Genomic DNA, 16,613 nt, shown 5'->3' with positions numbered 1-16,613 from the left:
AATTGAGCCATTTCTGCTTTTGTGTTGTCAGAGATGACAAGACGTTCAGGTTGTGTAATCGTCTAGTATAACCTGCGCAGTGTCTCTCTTGATTGGTTTTGACGTAAACCTAGAAATGGGGCCGTGTTTGATAACGCCTCCGTCTTTGTATAAGGTGTTATGGAGAGAAGCTAGGTACAACAAGAGAGACGAAAAACAAAGGTTAAACATTAAAAATCCTTTCTTAGGGTATTTTCTTTGTGTCTGTTTTGGAGTGTCTGTGGCTGGACAGTCGACAAACTTGTTGAAATAGTGCTAGAAATGATGGTAACTTGTATAGAAATGAACTAGCGTTTAAAAATAAAATCTTGGCATCCCAATGATCTTCAGTTGAGATGAACCTAGGGCTTTCACAGTTTGTGGAAAGACATTAAAAAATAGCGCTGCACAGGCAACCCAACAAAGGAAAAGGGAGCGGGAAAGAACAAAATAAGTTGTAGACATGTGCTACAAAGGGACCTCGATCAACTGGTAGTCCTGAGTGAAGAAGGCTCAATGTTCAATGTGTCCCTAGACACGGGAGGATCTAAGGCTTCCACAGTTTAGATGATATTGGAATGTTTTATTTGTTCTTAATCCCTACGGGACGAACTAAGTACTTTGTAATTGTATAGTCTGTGACGTCATATGTAAATCAACAAGATGCCTTATCATATCTGACCACGCCAAGAGCTGACCTGATAACAGATACAAACATATCAATTAGGACACATAACACATTCCGCTTCTACTGTTTCTACCGACTTCTACATGTGTGTGAAAATTAGAATTTTGAAGATTTCAGACCATGATGAAATGATGAACCAAAAGAGTTTTGATTTATTGGTTAAGTGTTGTCTAAGGTGTGTTTTCTGTCTTTTTTGGACAATTTCTGCTATTTTTTCAGCGACCTGTGGGGCTTGTCATAGTAACAAACCCCACAGGTCGCTGACAAATAAAGTAGAAATTGGCCTAAAAAGACACACACAAAAAAAACACGCCTTAGGTCACAAACTGTACTCCTCAGCTATGTAACTCCTCTTGTGTGTTTTCTGTCTTATTTGGCCAATTTCTACTATTTTTGCAGCGACCTGTGGACCCTGGTAGAGACTACTGTGATATCAATGAAGTAAAGATTTAATATAAACAATTCGGTCACGTCTACTGTTTTGTTGCTTATTCAAACATCATATCATTAAAACAACACAAAATACCGGAGATTCCAAAATTGTTTTTAAGATTTAAGACACATAAAACGGCCTCCCTTTCGTCTTGTCTTTTTATTCAGCTTGAGTTAATTTCTCCGTAACAACATCAAGATTGTTGGTACTATATCAAAAACTTCATGTGCATATCATTATTGACGACAGTCTGCAACAGAAGTAAAGAAATGGAAGACAGTATTATGTGTGGTCATGTTCATTTTTTTATCGTCATGTTTTCTATCATAAAAGCATATAGTACAAAATATACATCTGAGGTTATTACAGTAAAGAATATACAGCTTCAAAGTACATATATCTGAATTCAAATAATTGTTTTTGACAAGCAATAGACATGGAGTCGTACATTTGTTTACAGCTCAAAAAAGAAAGAGTTCTACAGGGTACTAAATTTGTTCTGTTAACTCTGGCATTCCTTCCTCAATGTTGTAATTTGCACCATGTCTTTTTAACGCCCGCGCAAAACTAACAGTAGATGTCTTCGCGCGCGATCGTATGAGTGTCAGTATACCAGCCCCTTGACAACACAGATAACAATCGGTGTCTCCTTTTAACTGTACACAACTTCTACAGACCTGTCCCCAATCCCCATCACTAGGACAACACTGTGCACATGGGCTCGACTGTTTTCGTGACAGGAGACTTTTCACGGACGGATTTCTATTGCACTTAAAGAACGGACGTAAGCAAACATGAAGGCGGGGCCTACACCGCTTCGGTATACAAGGCGACAAGTAAGAAAGCAGATCAAATTCCTTCGTGTACACATGTAGACGTCTTAAGGTTTGCCTTGACAAAAATAGCGTCTCACAAGGAGCTTGCCTTAGCAACAGTCGAACCAAGGTTGCAGGACTAATAACAGCCATTAATACAGTGGTCATATGTCGAAATGATCTAATAATTAGCAAAACAAAATGCAAGTAAAATAAACACAATCAGTGTTGAAACTGAAGGATCATGTCCTATTCTTGGTACGGTTTTGCTTGAATGGACGGATGAGGTACAACTGTATAAATCCGGACGGATTGATAATAAGATAAGATTGCATTTGCATCCAGACGTGGATTGTTGCCAGGAAATTGTTTAATATATACTTCCAGTGATACAGAGTTCCAGAGGTCTTCCATTTTTTTCACGAAAGGAAATCGGTACGGAATATCCCAACAGAATTACACACCTTTTCCTCACGTTAGCAACCAAGAAAAATAACCCATATCGTCTTTCTATGTCTTTCTAGACTTTTGTTCGATTAAAATTGCTATCAATTGTAATAGTATGACAGAGCAACATGTTGTGGATGCTTAACAAAGGACGGTTTGTCTTCACTGGTTTGATTGCATCGATAAGGATGGACGGAAAATGCAAATGTCATTCCTATTTTGTTTAAAGCTACACAGTATTCTTGTGCGTCATTTTGCTCTCATGAGACCAGAAGTTGTCGGATGGCTTTGGAAACAAAGTGCACGACACAGAGATGTTTATCTTGGTATTTTGAGATCAAAACTTTCTTCTTCTGTTATGTTTTGTTTTGTTTCAGATGTTAGATAACATCTCAATGACAAGGAGTTCCCGTGAGACTTGATGTGATAGCTGCCTAGATGACGTCACATCAGGAATTTTGCGAATCCGACAATTATTGCATGTTGTTATGCACAGACAATTTGACGCCTCCCTTCCAATTATACACCATTACAGCCAATAGAACAATATAACAGTAATCGGGTCTCGCCTATTATCTCCGTTTTATAACACTTCTTACAAGTTCTGTCACTTTGATCTTGTCCGCCATTTTGGATTTTCCATCGTGCTTTTTTAACCATCAGTCCATGGTGTCTGACCGCCTCTTTCTCACAGAACAATATAACAGTATCGGGTCTCGCCTTTTATCTTCTTTTTACAACACTTCTTACAAGTTCTGTCACTTTGATCTTGTCCGCCATTTTGGATTTTCCGTCTAGCTTTTTTCCCGTCAGTCCATAGTGTCTGATAGCCTCTTTCTCGTGTCCGCAGGTGGAGTCGAGACGACCCAACGTCTTAGCCATTCCTTACATTTCTGAGTCGCCATTTTCTTGACTTCTCTGGGTACAATGTCTCCATTTTCGTCCTCGCTCCTCCAGACTTGGTCGTGAAATCTTGAGTCATACCCCGGACCAGTAACCTTAAACGACCTCTCTCGGGCAACGACTGGTCTCAAAACCTGCAGGGAAATAGAATACGCCACAGAAAATGAGGTCACTGGGGTTCACTTGCTCTGGAAACTATATCCAGACATATATAAAAGATACATGATTTGTGACACGAACGTAATACCAACAGGTCGAACAAAGAGAGCGGCGACTCGGCAACATTGACTCCACTTAAGAACCGTAATTTGAATGTTTGCAATGATTTAGCTACATTTGAAGAGCTTGGTTACACCATACAAAGTCGTATTTTACAGAGGCCATGATTTTTATTGTTCGGGTGTAAAAAGACCCCCCTGTGTCTATTCAGGGGCCACTTGATCGTCTCTGAGGAACTGTATTTGAACTTGTTCATGCATACAACCCTGCAGTTAAAAGCCAGGACCTTTTTTTCTGTCTTCTTGAACGATGTGTCGACAAAAATAGCACTAAAGAATGCTACTGATCCATTCACGCAGTTTTACACCTGGTACGCCAGATGCGTTTACAGATAAGATTGAGCTTTAACACAGGTATTTCACTGCAATGGCATGACTGCGTGTCAGCGGGATTATTTGCCATCAGGGCACATGTTTGTCAAAGGTTTTTGCTTCCAGACGGAATGACAAGTTTTTTTTTCTTTGGTTACGCGGACTTTAGACAGTACTTTTAACACCTGGTACGCCAGATCAGACCGAGTTTTAACACAGGTATTGCACTGCAATGGCATGACGGTGGGTCATGGGGATTATTTGCCATCAGGGCACATGTTTGTCAAAGGTTTTTGCTTCTAGACAGAATGACAAGTTTTCTTTTTTTTTTGGACCACGCGGACTTTAGACAGCGCAACAACGGATAAAAACACCTGGCATAACATCATTGCTACATACTTATATACAATCCATTCATTGCATATTTGTAACGATTAGCAACGTGCCAATTATGACATAGCGTAACATTATTATGGTAACCTCGATATGGCGGAAAAACACAGAAAAAGTTTAAAGGTGGGTTCACACATCATGCGTATATCTTCAAGTCCGTATGAGGTTCGTAGGGAGGCCCTAGTCTCTACCAGGCTCCACAGCTGTAGGTTGCTAGAAAAATAATAGAAACTCGATAAATATAGCCAGATAACACGCAAGAGGAGTCAGCTGGTTGCAAGCCATACTCCATGGACAGCTAACTGCTCTGACATGTTATGTGTCTATATTTCTCCAATGTCTCCTTTTTTTCCAGCGACCTGTGGAGCCTTATAGAGACTAAGAACTCCATATAACATAAGAATATACGCAGGTGTGAACGCAGCTTTAGAAAGAAAAAAAATTATGTGTTTGCACTTACTTGGAAACGACCAACTCCAGGGACGTATGTTTGGTCGGAAACCATATTTTCCTTGGGTGGGGATCGGGTACCGGGATAAGATTTGTTGAGATGTCGAATCTCGCCTGGATACGATCTTTGTCTCTGGACTTTGCTTTTAGTCTGTATAGGCGGCAACATGGGGACAGTTTTCTGTTTAGGAGCGGAGTGGGTGTAGGACAGCCGACTCGCCGGTCTACGGTGGTCTTCGTCTCTGAAAATCGCCTCTTGTAGTGAGTTCGAATCCTCAGAATAGTCTGAAATGTAATCCACGACTTCTGCATTGTCATTTGGTGGCGTACTCTTGTCGCTGTCGTGTTCAAATTGCTCGTCGTCGGCTAAGTCGACTCCCGTGTCGTCTTCTGTCGGGTTGTCTACAGGTGTTTGTGTTGTCGCGTCGTCGTCAAGCTGTCGTCTGCATTCCTCCATTTCCTTCCGCATTTCCAACATGGCAGCCTTCGCTTCCTCTGACAAGGCGGAAAACATGGTCTTCTCCGTCTCTTGTCGCGTGTTAGGTTCATCTTTGGTGGTGACACCCCATGAGAGGTGGTCTGCACTAGTGCTGGGCCGCTTGTTGAGCAGTTTGCCGCGGCCTGGTGTCTCCAAGGCGGCGGGACATGAGCGAGCGGAGTGGAGACTCACCGTGCCGGTACTGGTGCTCCCTCGGGTGTATGCAGACAGCCTACCGAACCGAGACACCGCCCGTTCCCTGGTTACCTGCGAAAGTTGTTCGTCGACCTCCTTTGTGTCGGGCACACAATTTGTCACGATTATCTCGTAATTTTCCGCCCCGGGCTGTAAATCTTCACCCCTGTGATCTGACTGCTGGCTATTATCTTCCAAGCCGGCCATTTTTCTCGGTCAGTAAACACAAAGTGTCAGTCGTGAGTTCACCTGTTCTTTATCACCTGTTAGTTACCGGACCTTAGTGACAGGTGTCTCGGCGGTTGCTGGCCGGGGACCGCCGGTGGTAGCCCGTGGGATGCCCCTCGGTTCTCAGTTCCCGTGTCCGCCATAGTCTTGACCGACTTTCCTCGCTACATTCCTCGGCGAACCTGTCGCATCAAGCCGAGGCGTCTGTCAGTGCGTCCTCACCTGCGGTGACAAATAAACAATGGGCAGGTGTGAATCAACAGCACGCCTTTCATGTCATGTCACCTGTAGTGAACTTGTGCGTGGGGGAGGGGGGCGGTGCTAGGTGTCGTTTGCAGGGAGCTAGGGTTTCTCTTCAAACTCACGTCAGGGTTCACTGGCGTTCTTTTATGACCCGACACACGCACGCGATGGCCTATACACGTGCTCAAGGGCGGAAAAAAGTACCGCACCGACACTCTATCTCGTGCACTTGTGCTCGATTACCACAGTGTTTCATAAAATTAAAAGAATATAAGACCACGCAACTTTTCCCCTAAACAGTTTAGTCATACACCACTATGTTTGCTAATTGTCAAAGGCAACAGTGCTTCAAAGCCACCCGCCATTGCTAGGTAACGGTTCTGTTAGTGATTAATAACCAGGGTGGACAGATGTCAAATATATCACGTTTACTTGCTGGGTGGTTCACGTATGTAGGGTTCTCGGACTTTGCACGGAAGGCTTATAAAAGCTTCAACCCACAACGGAGTAACGGCACATAAAAGGGCCGTCCTGCTCCATTAATAACGTACCTTAGCACCTTTGTACATATTTCATATAGTCCACAGTAGCTACGACAACATTATTAATCTAGTAACCCAGTGAAAACAGTGCATAGCCAAGACCAGGATTGCTACTGTTATACGTTTGCTAAGTTTGTGTCCTTGAAGTGCATATATGAAGAAATTGTGCCGTCAACTGATGTTTTGCTTTACCCTGCCTGACAACGATTTGTAGATCCTAGAATTTTTAAATGCAAAATAGCTCTAAACATACTGATTTATGTAATTGAATATCAAAGCTATAAATTTGTAGCTGTTCTAGGCCATGAATAGAGCAGTTTATCTTACAAACTTAATAACAAGAACCAAGAAACCTATATTATAAGAAGCCCCCCCCCCCCACCACCAAAAATCAAACCTTTTCTACATGAAACTTCTATTGCTTAAAAAAAAAAAAACTTAAACTGTTCACCTTTCAACGAGCAAACAAAAATTATGTCAGTTTAAGACATACCCTTCGCGGTCTTTGTCTAGCCTGAGACCATTCAATCGCAGAGAAGCAACTGTATATAGTGTGTAATAAAAGTCGGAGCAAACTATTATCCGGATGGTACCCAGGCTAGTCTTTGTCCACATGACTAGTATATTCCTGATTCATAACGCCCAACCTCACAGCGTAGAATACCCAACGTGACCCCAGCGGGACATGAAGTCTTTATACTATAGTCACGACTATCTTTTTGTTTCAGGTCCGAATGCTTGTGGTGCTGTGGTGAACACAATGCGGTAACTAGAGTTCACATTGTTGGTCTCACAAGATGTGGTCACCAGAGTACCAGTCAAGAACGCAGTGACTATATATGATTCAAACCACGTTTTATGGTGTACAATGTATTAAGACGCCCCTGCAGTTCCAAAAATAAAGCGCTAGAAGGCCCAAGCCTACACCGCTTATTTCTGAGGTCAAAAGCTATCTGCTATCCAAACATCATGACCATAGCATCTCCAGGAAAAAAACAAGGATTCACTAAAGAAATATACAGATTCCACGGCCGAAGAAGAAGTACGCGTGTATCTATTACATATTGTACATATCTAAATCAGTTGCGAAATAAGACGAAACCGTCGAAAAGTTATTTTGCATGGGACCATCTGGGCAAACGCGGTTCACCAAGAAGCATAAAAACAACAACAAAAGTTAATATCTCACTTTCAGACATACAGACAGGCAAACGCACGTAAAACTAAACCTTCTTCTGTTGGCAAAGGTAATAAACACAGTGGTAGGAATGTATCAGCACATGTTCGTACATGCTTACAGGGATATTTACGTTCCAATCGGCTGTAGTAATTGCGCGATACAATTTCGAGGGCGATTGTTACTTTACACAGGTATGTTTTTTTTTACCCGAAGCTGTAGCGAGACAACAAAGGAGTCAAATTGCTAGAAAAAACAATCATGGATCCATTATCTGTAATGCTCTCTAATTTCTACCCGGCGGCCATACCACAACCCTTCCGTCCCGGGCTTTATCCCGTGTATTTTGCTTTACTTTCTTTTTCATGCACTGTTCAACATGTCAGATATGATATGTAACGTTAACGTTAGTGTAACACTTACTCCACTGGATTCGTCTGTGGTTATGTGTGTATGTACATTTGTATATGTATGTGTGTGTGTGTGTGTGTGCGCGCGCGCGTCTGTGTGTGTATGCACGTGTGCGTGCGTGTGTGCTTGAGTGTGTGTGTTTTCTTATGTGTGTTTGCATGTGTGTGTTTGCGTGTGGGGGCTTGTATGTGTTCGTGTGTGTGTGTACGTGTGCATATGTGTGTGTGTGTACGTGCGCGCGCGCGTGTGTGTGTGTACGTGCACGCGAGTATGTGTGTGTGTGTACTTGTGCGCGCGTGTGTGCGCAAGTGCGTGTGTAGCTTAGTTTAGAGCTCCAGAATGTTTGTCACAGTGATTGACAGTCTGGCATATCCTATTCCCTCACGTGGCGTACCAGGCGCTATGTACATATCATTATGCAGTATTACATATAAGTAGAACAAGTGAACACTGCCTCAAGCCAAGAACATATGCTCCGAAGTCAGATTACATATACCAGACCTACTACACGAAGGTCTGTCCTACTTTGAAAGAATATAACAGGCACAGGTATAGTGTCCTCTATTCTGTTTCAGTCTTTGTGCAGTTCTATTCACACGTTTAGAACGCAAGACATCGTATTTTCTGTTGGGGAAAACCCACACACAAAGGAAACATTACACAATGAATCATACTACGTGCAGACCCGGCGTCGGACAAGAAACACAACCATACAAGTCTCATGCGTAACGCCACACTGACACTGTCTCAAATCATTCGAAGCAGCAAAACAGCCAAATCTCGATAGACTGCACCGTATGTATTCTACACGTGCCATGTATGTAACTATATGTAAAATAATTACATATACCAGACCTACTACACGAAGGTCTGTCCTACTTTGAAAGAATATAGCATGCAAGTGTAGTGTCTTCTATTCTATTTCAGTCTTTATACAGTTCTATTCACACATTTATAACGCAAGTCATCGTATTTTCTGAGAAAAACCCTTACACAAAGGGAAAACTACACAATGAATTTTGCTACAGTGAATTTTACTCCAATCGTGTAGACTTGGCATTGGACAAGAAACACAGTGACACAAGCCTCCTGCGCAACGCCGCACTGTCTCAAATAATTCCAAACAGAAAAATTTTAAATTTCAAAAACCTATAGCTACATACATGGTAGACTGCGTCACACACATTCTAAATGTGACATGTATGTAACCACCTGCATATGTAAATTTTAATGTATTACATTTCTCGCTCTTAAGCATGATACTAAAGTCAGTAACGTCTTACACCTGCCTACCACTATCTGTGACTTCCAAAGAGCTTCAGACATATAAAAGCTAAAGATCACGCCTCTTCCTCTTACTGTCGTCACGACCGTTAAATTTCAAAAGGCATAGGATTTAAACCCAAACCCGGCCTAAGGCCAAAGAACACGTCACGGACTATGTTTTGTCAGAACCGTGCAGTCCGACATAAGTCTACCGGGTATCGTCTTACATTCGCGTGTTTTCACCACAACAGCGTTCTGTATAAGGATCGCCTCTATGGCTAGTGCTAGAGCTCTCCACATGCAATGTTTTGTCATGGAGGGCTACTCTTGTGTACGGCGTATCTACCAAAACAAAACCTCACCATCGCAAACTCTTGTAAACAACGGGACATATCATAGATACCCTGTTCGATTTGTAGTCCACAATTTGCGAAATCACCTTTTCCTACTTTGTACAGTTTTTAGAACTTGATCAGTTCACACGCCCTTCACCAATGAACGGTATTTGAAAGAATTTTAAAACTGTTTACTCCAAACATTCTGCATAAAAAGCCATAGAAAGATGCAGGAAGCGTAGTCAATACGATCCCGTATGTGCCATACCTCCCGTAAAGTCGTAGCGGTGTAATAAAGCATTCCTTCGACGTATAAGATTTATCAAGTGTAAACAAAAAAATAAAGTACTCAATGACTTATTGAATACCCAGGAAAAAAGAACACTAACATTCTGTTAAAATGTACATGCATCTCTCTGTAAGCCCATGAATTTGTGCTGACATATGGAAAGATCTTGCAGAATTCAGACGAACAGAGAAAATCTATGAATTCAAATTGTCCAGAAACTCTAGCCTAGACTCTTCTCTGCACATTTGTAAAAACAAAACCTATTAATACGTTGCCCTTTCCTAGTAGCGTACTCACTAGATATTCTCTGTAAGGTTACGGGAGCGAGTATGATGACATTTGTAAAATCTTACCCCAGCTTTTTGGCTCAAGTATATTCCTAAAACTGCTTGTAAGTCTAGATTTTGTAGTGCATGTTCTTATAAACACAGTCCATACTTTTGTCTTATTCTACCGCAATACTTACCATATGTTCACGCCCACCTGTGTCGGGTACCATTCACACCACCGAGCGCGGCCCCCGTCAAAACTCGCCGCCTGGATGTAGGATTGGTCCCGAACAAACGCCGTCCCCTTGTCGGTAAGCAATCTACACCGCGGGTTTTTGTCCTTCTCGTGTCGTGACTGCCTCTGAAGTGGGCTACACAAGGGTTAGCGAGAGCTCTTAAAACAACGCTCAGCCACTTGTTGCCTAGCAACGACCTGACGCTAATTTGTAAACGCATTCACTGCCGGTAGCGCGTTCGCTAATCAGACTTTGAAAAGGTCGTTTGCCCCGGCCTCCAGTTGGGTCAATTTTTCGGCCACCACTTAACAGGAAGCATATCTGGGAGGGTATTTGTTCTCAGATAATTAGGTTAGGTCCGTGTGTTTGTGTTCGTGTTAGGGCGAATGCTCGGCCTGTATCGCTCCGGATCTTGCTCAAATATCGCTCGATTGTTCGGAAAGTGGACGGAAAACATGTACCGAAATGGGGGTCAAAATTGAATTTATTTTAGGGTCACGCAGTGGTTATTTCTTTGTCATCAACTGACAACTTGTGAAACTATGTATGTTCTTAGCTACGGATTTGCTACGAGGTAAAAAGACGCAAACACTTTTGGATAGAGTTCGCAGTAATTTCTCTCCCTCTTACCCGAGTCGACGAAAACAGGTATCGCTCGATTGTTCGGAAAGTTGACTGAAAACATTTACCGAAATTGGGGTCAAATTGAATCTACTTTAGGGTCAGCTGCTATTTCTTTGTCAACTGACAATTTGTGAAATTATAGATGTACTTAGAGATTTGCTGCTAGGTAAAAAGACGTCGACACCAGCTGTTTTGAATAGAGTTCGTAGTGATTTCTCTCAAGTCGATGAACATAAATCTTAAGTGAACAGTCAGAACAGTCTCTTTGCTTTTTCCGGTTCGTTTGTTAGCATGACATGACCCGTGTGAGACTTAACGGCTTTCCAGTCGTGGAGGAATTTAACCCTTTCTGTCGACCTGACACTGACGCTTATAGCCGTTAAGAAAGAAAGGATAGAAAGAAAACAAAGAAAGAAAAAGAAAAAAAGAAGGGAAAGAAAGAAAGGAAAGAAAGCAAGCAAAGAAAGGAAGGAAAGAAAGCAAAAAAGGAAGGAAAGAAAGAAAGCAAAGAAAGGAAAGAAAGAAAAGAAAGGACAGAAAGCAAAGAAAGAAGGAAACCAAGAATAAAAGAAAAAGAAACAAAAAAGGAAGAGAGAAAGGAAGACAGGAAGGAAGAAAGATGGAAAGGACAACAGAAAGGGAAGCAAATTGATAAACAAGAAACAGGGCAATAAGGAAATAGAGGAGAAAGAAAGAAAGAAGGAAAGAAGGAAAGAAAGAAAGAAAGGACAAGAGAAAGGAGAGCAAAACAAGAAGAAGGGAATAGACAAGTAGAGATAAGAAAGAAAAAAGGAATGAAAGAATCAAAGGCACATTGCCATTCCGCGCGTTTTTGCCCAAACAAAACCATAGAAAGTGAAAAGAGAGCCGTTTAGTAAACAGCGAGAAAGTAACAGGACCTCCGTCCCATTCAACTTCTCCATTTTCCCTTTCAGACGGAGAGGTTACCGCAACACGTGGAGTGGTCAACACAACAATCGGAACGGAAAGGATCTCTCCTTGACCCACAGGTGTTTTCGATCCGTCCGAAACACGGGATTAGGATGAGATAATCCCTGTGACGTGTTTGTGAAGTTATGGGCAACTGTTGTGAGGTACAACAATGGCGTCTGGGTCTGATAATTGCAGCGTGGAATGTTCAGTAACAAAATTGGCGTGTCATGGTCAAAATGAGTGGCACTATTCTCAGAGAGAAGAAGACTGTCTGCCCCACTACAACACAACATGGGTCCCTTTTATCAATTATGTTTCTGTTAAACGTTAACTAATTATACAAATCCATGTGTATGTACCAATTTCCCAAATAGTTCACACTTATTATATGTACTTACACAAATATCTTAAAATGATACTTGTTTTTGCTGCAAATGCATAAGTCCACCTCATTCATTACCTTATCAACTTATCTAAGAAGAAGCAGCTTTTATTCAATGTGTGCCTTCAAACGAAGAAAATGGTCGTTATAAATACAAATTAAAGTAAGCCGTTTAGCCTTCAAATCCCCCGTGAGAAACTCCAACATGAGCCTTACATTTAAACAAACAAGTGGGGTTTTCACAGACACTGTAGTAGGAAATCCGCTAATGTTTTCATTGTGCAATCATTTGTATAAAGAAAAAAATGCTCGTTGTACTTAGCCACTCTTGTAGTATTCCCAGTTATTTGATTTGAGGTAACATCTGTATCCGCAATGACATAATTACGGTGAGAGCGTAGTTTCACATAAGTACATTTAGTAACTTATCTTTCCATCACATTAGTGATAACTCTATTAAAACTATGACGTCATGGGAATTAGAATCTTGGTGGAACGAATGAGGTATTTATTAGATTATCGTGTTATGTGACATTGTTGTGGCACTTGTGAGGAATTGAATTATTGTAATGACTGGTAGCCATTTAGGTATGGATAATTGTATTGATAATTTCTCACACAACATTTTACGGTAGTTTCACAAGGATTGACTGAACTGAACTAAACTTCTATGTATTTGGAAATTGCTTTTTTGAAAAGCAAACGACAACACTAACATTAGATTTCCTTTAAGTAGGAACCTAGCATGTGGGACGAACGTCATTAACTGTACTGGAAACTGGAGATACGTACACCAACGATCATTCAGTGAATCTATGAAAAGCATAGTGTCTGGTCACATCTGTCGTACGATTGTCGTACGATCGCAATCTGAGGGCATTCTTGGGAGAGTCGTACAAATGTTGTAGAAACTTCAGCTATCTTGTTACGGGAAATGAATGAAAGAAAAAAAAACAACTTAGGAAAGACTTAGAAGCTGGCTAACTGAATTAGCAACCCCACCAGCCAACCGGAAAATAACTCATAACATTCGCAAGAGGAAGATTGAGTTACAAGTGTTGTTCTTAAAACACAAAAGACGTCTGTGCTGAAGAACAGAAACACGTGAGCGACCGATCGATGGATACAACATGACCACACGGGACAAGCATGCAAGACTTTCAAAGTGTTCTACTTTGTTAAGAGGCGACTTTGTTTTAATAAGTGCCATCCAAGATGAAGTGTATAAACCTGAACAAACATTGTTTGTGTGTTGAGGGTGAAAGTACTTTTAACCACTTTCTAATAGTCTGGTTTACTTCTACATTAAACATATGTTGCCAACACCGAATGTACGCACTGTAAATTTCTGTTAGTAATGCTTTAATTTGGCAGTTATAGCCAGAGCTTTACGGTTTTTGAAATCTTGACTTTTTTTTACCATTTTGACAATTACACAACCTTAAGTTATCTTACAAACTACATTTGGGAAGAGGTTGTTGGCCTGTGATACCTCAAATACTGCTAGTCGCCATATTTTTGGGACCTCAATAACTACCCATTTCAGTCGAAATTTATACAAATCCATCGAAGGACTATGAGGTATAGATGGGAGCACACATCCAAATATACAAAATATCATCATTATCCATCCAGAGGTTGTTGAACTATGCTGACTACAAAAAATCCGGAAACAAAATAGGCAGACAGAAAGACAAACAGACATACCCAAATCTATATCTCAATTTCTCATGGAATTAAAAACAGTAGCACCAAAAACAGTAGCACCAAAAACAGGACCACCTAAAACAGCACCACCAAAAACAGTACCACCAAATAGTACCATTGTCGAAGTTGAACCTCCTTCGCTAAGGTAATTAAACAAAACCTTGCATCGGAGATTAACGTATAGGAAATTCAATCAGACGCAAGAGTAGGTCTAAACAATTCCAGTGGACTGGTAAATCCTCCCTCACAATGTCAGATGTTTGGCACAAATAAAGCTGGCCTTAAGGTAGGATCTGGTTGAGTAGATTTTTCCTTGACATTACCGAGGGGTCAATGACCGTAAGTTTAAGCTTACTGACTACTCAAGTATATGATGGATTTATTGTGTTTACCAGTACAGTGATTATGCTACTGCAACGCCCACCCGCAAAGGTATTGACTCTGGTTGACAACAGATCTACACTTTATGCTATATTTGCTCAATTACACCAGTCAACAGAGATGATATTACCGAAGTTGTTTCCACTACATTCAATAAGCAGATTCCGTTGTGTCAAGTTGCTGAAACTCGTGCAAATCATACCTATAGTTTGTGTTTTCTTTAAGGAAGACTAGCCTGATTAAATCTCGCTTTTAGCAGCCCGCCCAACGGGGAGGGCCAGTTGCAGTTCCGGACAGCAGAGTTTGTATGATACCCCTGTCACATTTGGCGAAAATCGATCGGACGAGGATTCTGCGGCAATCACCCGAGCCTCGCTTATAATAATAACTTCATTGCACAACAATTGTAAAATGTACAAAGTATGGCTTATATATGTGACAGGAACGGTTTTCAGGTGAAAAATACTTCTGTGGATCTTAGATATGGTCGATCTTCCATCAATACGCCCCAAGATCGTGGATAATGTGACAGGGGTAGTATTAAACAGACTAAGGAAGACAGGCTTGAGAGAAAATGGGCACAGGGTGTGTAGTATGTCTGAAAATCCTAGAAGGAACTTAGAAGAACACGAAACCCTCTATGAGGTTTGAAGCACGCGCTTAGAACTGTGTACTTTCCCTCTCTTTCTCTAGACTGTTTCTTTTCTTCGAGAGGCTCACCTAATTCCTTAAAGAATGCCAAGAAAGTTTGTACAGCCGTCTCCTCCGCTCTGTTGAATGGACAAGAGGTCAACGTTCGCTAGAATGGATCCGGAGGAACAAACATGTCAGACTATGTTTGAGGACGTTTGAAGGGGTATTTAGCCACTTTTCAGTATAAATCGACCGTGAAAACGATTTTAGAAAGGCCTATTCCTGTCTTTCGATAGAATCAAATTGGATATTTTTCCTTATTTTGGAACATTCAGATGCAGTTACGTAACTGTAGTTGATATGTTGATACTTCAATACAGTATTTCAATTCAGCTATAATGAGACTGAAAAGATTGAATACTTAGATATATTCTTCTATGGCTTAAACAGTTATAACAATTTAATCAATAACCACAAAAGTACCGCAAAAATAAACAGGAAAAGGCTAAGATTTCAAAAATAACAAAACACACGATACAAAAAACTTTCATAGTGTAAAATTTGTTCCCTGGCTGCGTTAAAAACGAGATGAAAAGTTGATAACTCATAAAGACTTTCAAAGAAATGTTCGACTCTTCTTCCTAAAATCAACACCGTCACCATTGCTGAATGAAAACAAAAAGACCACGAAAGAAATGATCATGAAAGACGCGCTGAGAACACAAAGTAACAATGTGACATCCTCCATGACTCTACAGTGGGTAGTCTAATGAATAGATGAAAGACCTCCCGATGGACCGAGTGTTTGCATGGTGCCAATTATAACGGTGTACTCTCGAGTCAATGACAGTAAGAGACAGAGCTCCAGTTTACACAGAGAGACATTTAGAGTCCTTGTATCCCTTCTAAACCACACTTCTAGGAGAGGGCTCCTTTGAAAGCCTGACTCGGTACACACACAGTGAGACTGGAGTTCTTATTGCCACCTACTCGTCTATTACATCACATAGGGTGCATCTCAAATGCTAATCCTTTAAGGTGGTATGTCACTGCCCTTTGGGCACCGGTGCGGCTGTGCGGTGTTCGTTCACTGCGGCACTGTTGTGTTATTTTCGCCGATTTTTTTTTTAATAATTAAGATATTGCGCAATACGTAAAAGACTTAGAAGACAACAAAATTCACTAAACGTAAGAAAATTCGTTCTTTATCTCTGAAATTCGTTGAGTAATCTTTTGAACCTCACAGTGCCGCACCGTTACCCCAAGTGTATTGAGATACCATCCTTAGATAGACTACCTTGTTATATATGCTGTACTTGCCATCTAACGTTGCCACATGCATAACCCTTTGCTTTACGTCCAATATAAACCAAAAACATCAATACCAAAGCTTCTTGGACACGCTATTATTTTCAACTTCAAACCTTTTCTTCACCAAAGCACGCATTCATAAAAAACACACAGCCGGATCAAAAACCAAGATCGTAATCTCATCCATCTTCAGATCTCTGCCTGGTCACAACCCAAAACAATGCCGACTGTTTGCT

The 16,613-nt window shown here is 41.2% G+C and overlaps 1 protein-coding gene across 1 annotated transcript; it reads right to left on the bottom strand.

Moving 5' to 3' along the window:
* Positions 1-3,087: 3,087 nt before the first annotated feature.
* Positions 3,088-10,638, bottom strand: LOC118424658. Its single transcript, XM_035833316.1, has 3 exons — positions 10,368-10,638; positions 4,748-5,860; positions 3,088-3,438 (listed from the first exon to the last, which is right to left on the bottom strand). Exons 2-3 carry the CDS (start codon positions 5,615-5,617, stop codon positions 3,211-3,213), a joined length of 1,098 nt encoding a protein of 365 aa, XP_035689209.1. The 5' UTR covers positions 5,618-5,860; positions 10,368-10,638; the 3' UTR covers positions 3,088-3,210.
* Between the last annotated feature and the right edge of the window lie 5,975 nt (positions 10,639-16,613).

The sequence above is a fragment of the Branchiostoma floridae genome, chromosome 10 (genome assembly GCF_000003815.2).
Source record: "Branchiostoma floridae strain S238N-H82 chromosome 10, Bfl_VNyyK, whole genome shotgun sequence".
In the NCBI taxonomy this organism is placed as follows: domain Eukaryota; kingdom Metazoa; phylum Chordata; class Leptocardii; order Amphioxiformes; family Branchiostomatidae; genus Branchiostoma; species Branchiostoma floridae.
The sequence above is the reverse complement of the archived record's forward strand: the minus strand, read 5'-3'. Positions and strand labels throughout refer to the sequence as shown.